Source organism: Myotis davidii, unplaced genomic scaffold (assembly GCF_000327345.1).
Source record: "Myotis davidii unplaced genomic scaffold, ASM32734v1 scaffold79, whole genome shotgun sequence".
NCBI classification, from domain to species: domain Eukaryota; kingdom Metazoa; phylum Chordata; class Mammalia; order Chiroptera; family Vespertilionidae; genus Myotis; species Myotis davidii.
The window spans coordinates 7,560,708-7,563,517 of record NW_006294339.1 but is presented as its reverse complement, the minus strand read 5'-3'; the positions used below and the strand labels follow the sequence as shown (position 1 = coordinate 7,563,517).

The following is a 2,810-nucleotide window of genomic DNA, read 5'->3' as shown; positions in this document are numbered from 1 at the left end:
TCTTGTTCTTTTTCTTACTACTTCTTTCCTTTCCTCTTCTCTCTTGCCCTTTTTCTTCTTCTTCCCTCCCTTCCTTCTTTTCTTTATTCAACAGATATTAATTCAATGTCTACCAAAAGCCCAGCACTATTCTAACTGCTTATTTTCTCATGTAATCTTCACAGAATCCTGGGAAGCAGAAAACACTATAGTCTATTTAGTAGATGCAGTAACTGGGCATAGCAAGGTTAAGTAACTTCCTAAGGTCCCACAGATAACAGGCAGCAGATTGGGTGTTCAGAATAAGTCCTGTTTTATTCCAAGGTCTATATGCTTAAACATTATGCTAACCATACAACATATGCTATCACACCCCTAAAAGTTTGACATGTTTGAATCTAAGTATCACCCACTCACCAAGTTGAGAACTGAATTGGTTTGTCAACTAGACTCAGAATACTAAGTACATACAAAACTGCAGTGACACTTCATTCATTCATCCAACAAGTAATTTATTGAACATCTAGTTTCTAGACTAAGTTCCATGATTTCTGTGACATTGAAAAAATCACTTAATCTCCCTAAATCTTGGTTTCCTCATATATAAAATACAGGTAATATTAACCATGCTAATACAACAAGCTTATTTTGTAAATCAAAGTAGATATACAGAAAGATTTTGCAATTTACCTATCTTACAAGTATATAATTTCTAGGACTTGACCACCAATTCTGTGGCTGACAAATATGTAAGATCAGAATTTTAAAGTTCAGTGACTTCTGGGTAATGAACTATACTCTGTGTCAACCAAATAAAATCTTGCCGTTGCTGAACATTTAGTTGGACATTCTTGTCTTGAATGATATCCTAATGGTACAGCGCACTCTGGGGTATTAATTCTTTATCAAAATCAGCCTAACCAGTTTGGCTCAGTGGATAGAGCATCGCCCTGCTAACCAAAAGTTCCCAGGTTCGATTCCGTTCAAGGGCATGTACCTTGGTTGCGGGCACATCCCCAGTAGGAAGTGTGCAGGAGGCAGCTAATCGATGTTTCTCTCTCATTGATGTTTCCAACTCTCTATCCCTCTCCCTTCCTCTTTGTAAAAAAACAATAAAAATATATTTTAAAAATATCATATAGGTTCTAATTTTTAATTTCATTACAGTGACAACATTCTTTTGATGTGCAGGTCAGAGCTATCTGTGGGAAACATGGATTATATCTGACTTTGAGCCTTCTGGAAACATTGCTCAATCATCAAGATTTGGCTTACCAAAATGAAATAAAGTAAGTTGATTTTTTATGCACAGAGTCCTCGGAAAGGATATCAAACACAGAGATCTGTCTCTAAATTAGAAGTTTTACATGCGAAACAATCAATTTCATTACCTAAAGACAGAGTAAGAAATGTTTGCTTATATTAAAACACATTGCGGACCAGTGGTTTTATTGCTAGCTTTGCATGGTGGCCAGATAAGTTTCTATTGAATGAATACAAAAAAACATTTTACATAAATGTTAAAGGCACGCTTTAAAATTAAATACCCATTGTATTTTGAAGTTATTTATTACATGTTCTTACAAGCTAATATCTTTTTAAAGTATGATACTTTGTAAAACACTGTGTAATATGAAGCGAGAATTCTCGTGATTCGTCCGCAATGTATTAAGGCCAAATGCTTTCCAATTTGTGAAAATATGAACTATTCCCAGCTGCATTGTGTTAAGGCCAAACACTTTACTTAGCCAGAGAAAAACAAAAGCACTGAACTTCCATTTCAAGCCATTATCAACTATCAATAATCAAATTTACCATTTTACCTTGAACAACTAAAAGATAGGACAAACTGTATGGAGGAATAGTTTTCAGAGACTGGACAAGAGGCAGCACAGAGCAGTGATTCCTGACAGAGAAAAAAAATGAGGAAAGCTCACCTTATTGAACAAGAGGGAATCTAAACTTAGCCCAGGATTTTTCTTGAGCTAAAGAGAAAAATCTCTCTAAATCGTGGTTTCCTCATATAGAAAATACAGGTAATATTGTGCTCCACTTCCTGTGGAGTTCAGCAAGGCCAAGGAGGCTAGAATGCACAGTACAGAGTAGCAGAGAGGAGAGAACCCCAGAGAGTTCTTTCTGGAGTTTTCCAAAGAGTTGCCCTAGAGTCTTCATGTAAGAACTGGCCAATGTGTGCATTTGAGGAAACTACACAAGTCCAGAGAAAGAAAAACCAAAAGAAAAAGGTGGGAAAATGCTTAGATCTCATACAGGGATGGGAATAGTTCATATTTTCACAAATCAGAAAGGAACACATGCGGGCATTGAGTGAAGTCATGAGAAGGATATTGTGCTGTAGTGAGACCAAATTTCTCTAGACAAATTAACAAATCTTATAAATCCTAATAAAGCTTAAAATGAGCAAACTGTTTCCAACTTACTTAACTGCATCCAAGAACAAAGCCCCCAAACTTCTAAAGGAATAAAACAAAATCAAAAATATAAAATTCACAATTTCTGGCATTCATACAAAAATTACCGGGCATGAAAAGAAGACAAAAAACAAAACAAAACAAAAAAAAAAAAGTACAATCTATCATTAGGAGAAAAACCAATTTATAAAAGCAAATTCATAAACAGAGATGATGGAAATAGTAGATAAGAGTAATAAAAGAGCAATTATAAATACACTTCACATGCTCATAAAAGCATGAGCCTAATGAGAGATAAGAAAGATACAAAAAGAAAGCAAAAACCAATAACCCCAGTCCAATAATATACTTTCAAATAACCTATGATCAAAGAAGAAATCACAAGGGGAATTACTAGAAACT

At 34.9% G+C, this 2,810-nt stretch overlaps 1 protein-coding gene across 1 annotated transcript in view; it reads left to right on the top strand.

The window, feature by feature from the left end:
- The window catches only part of LOC102755005 (chromosome unknown open reading frame, human C1orf87), a 77,972-nt gene that overhangs the window by 41,465 nt on the left and 33,697 nt on the right, over window positions 1-2,810 (top strand). The window contains 1 exon segment of the mRNA XM_006768378.2: window positions 1,171-1,268. Within this exon segment, the coding sequence (XP_006768441.1) occupies window positions 1,171-1,268 (98 nt within the window).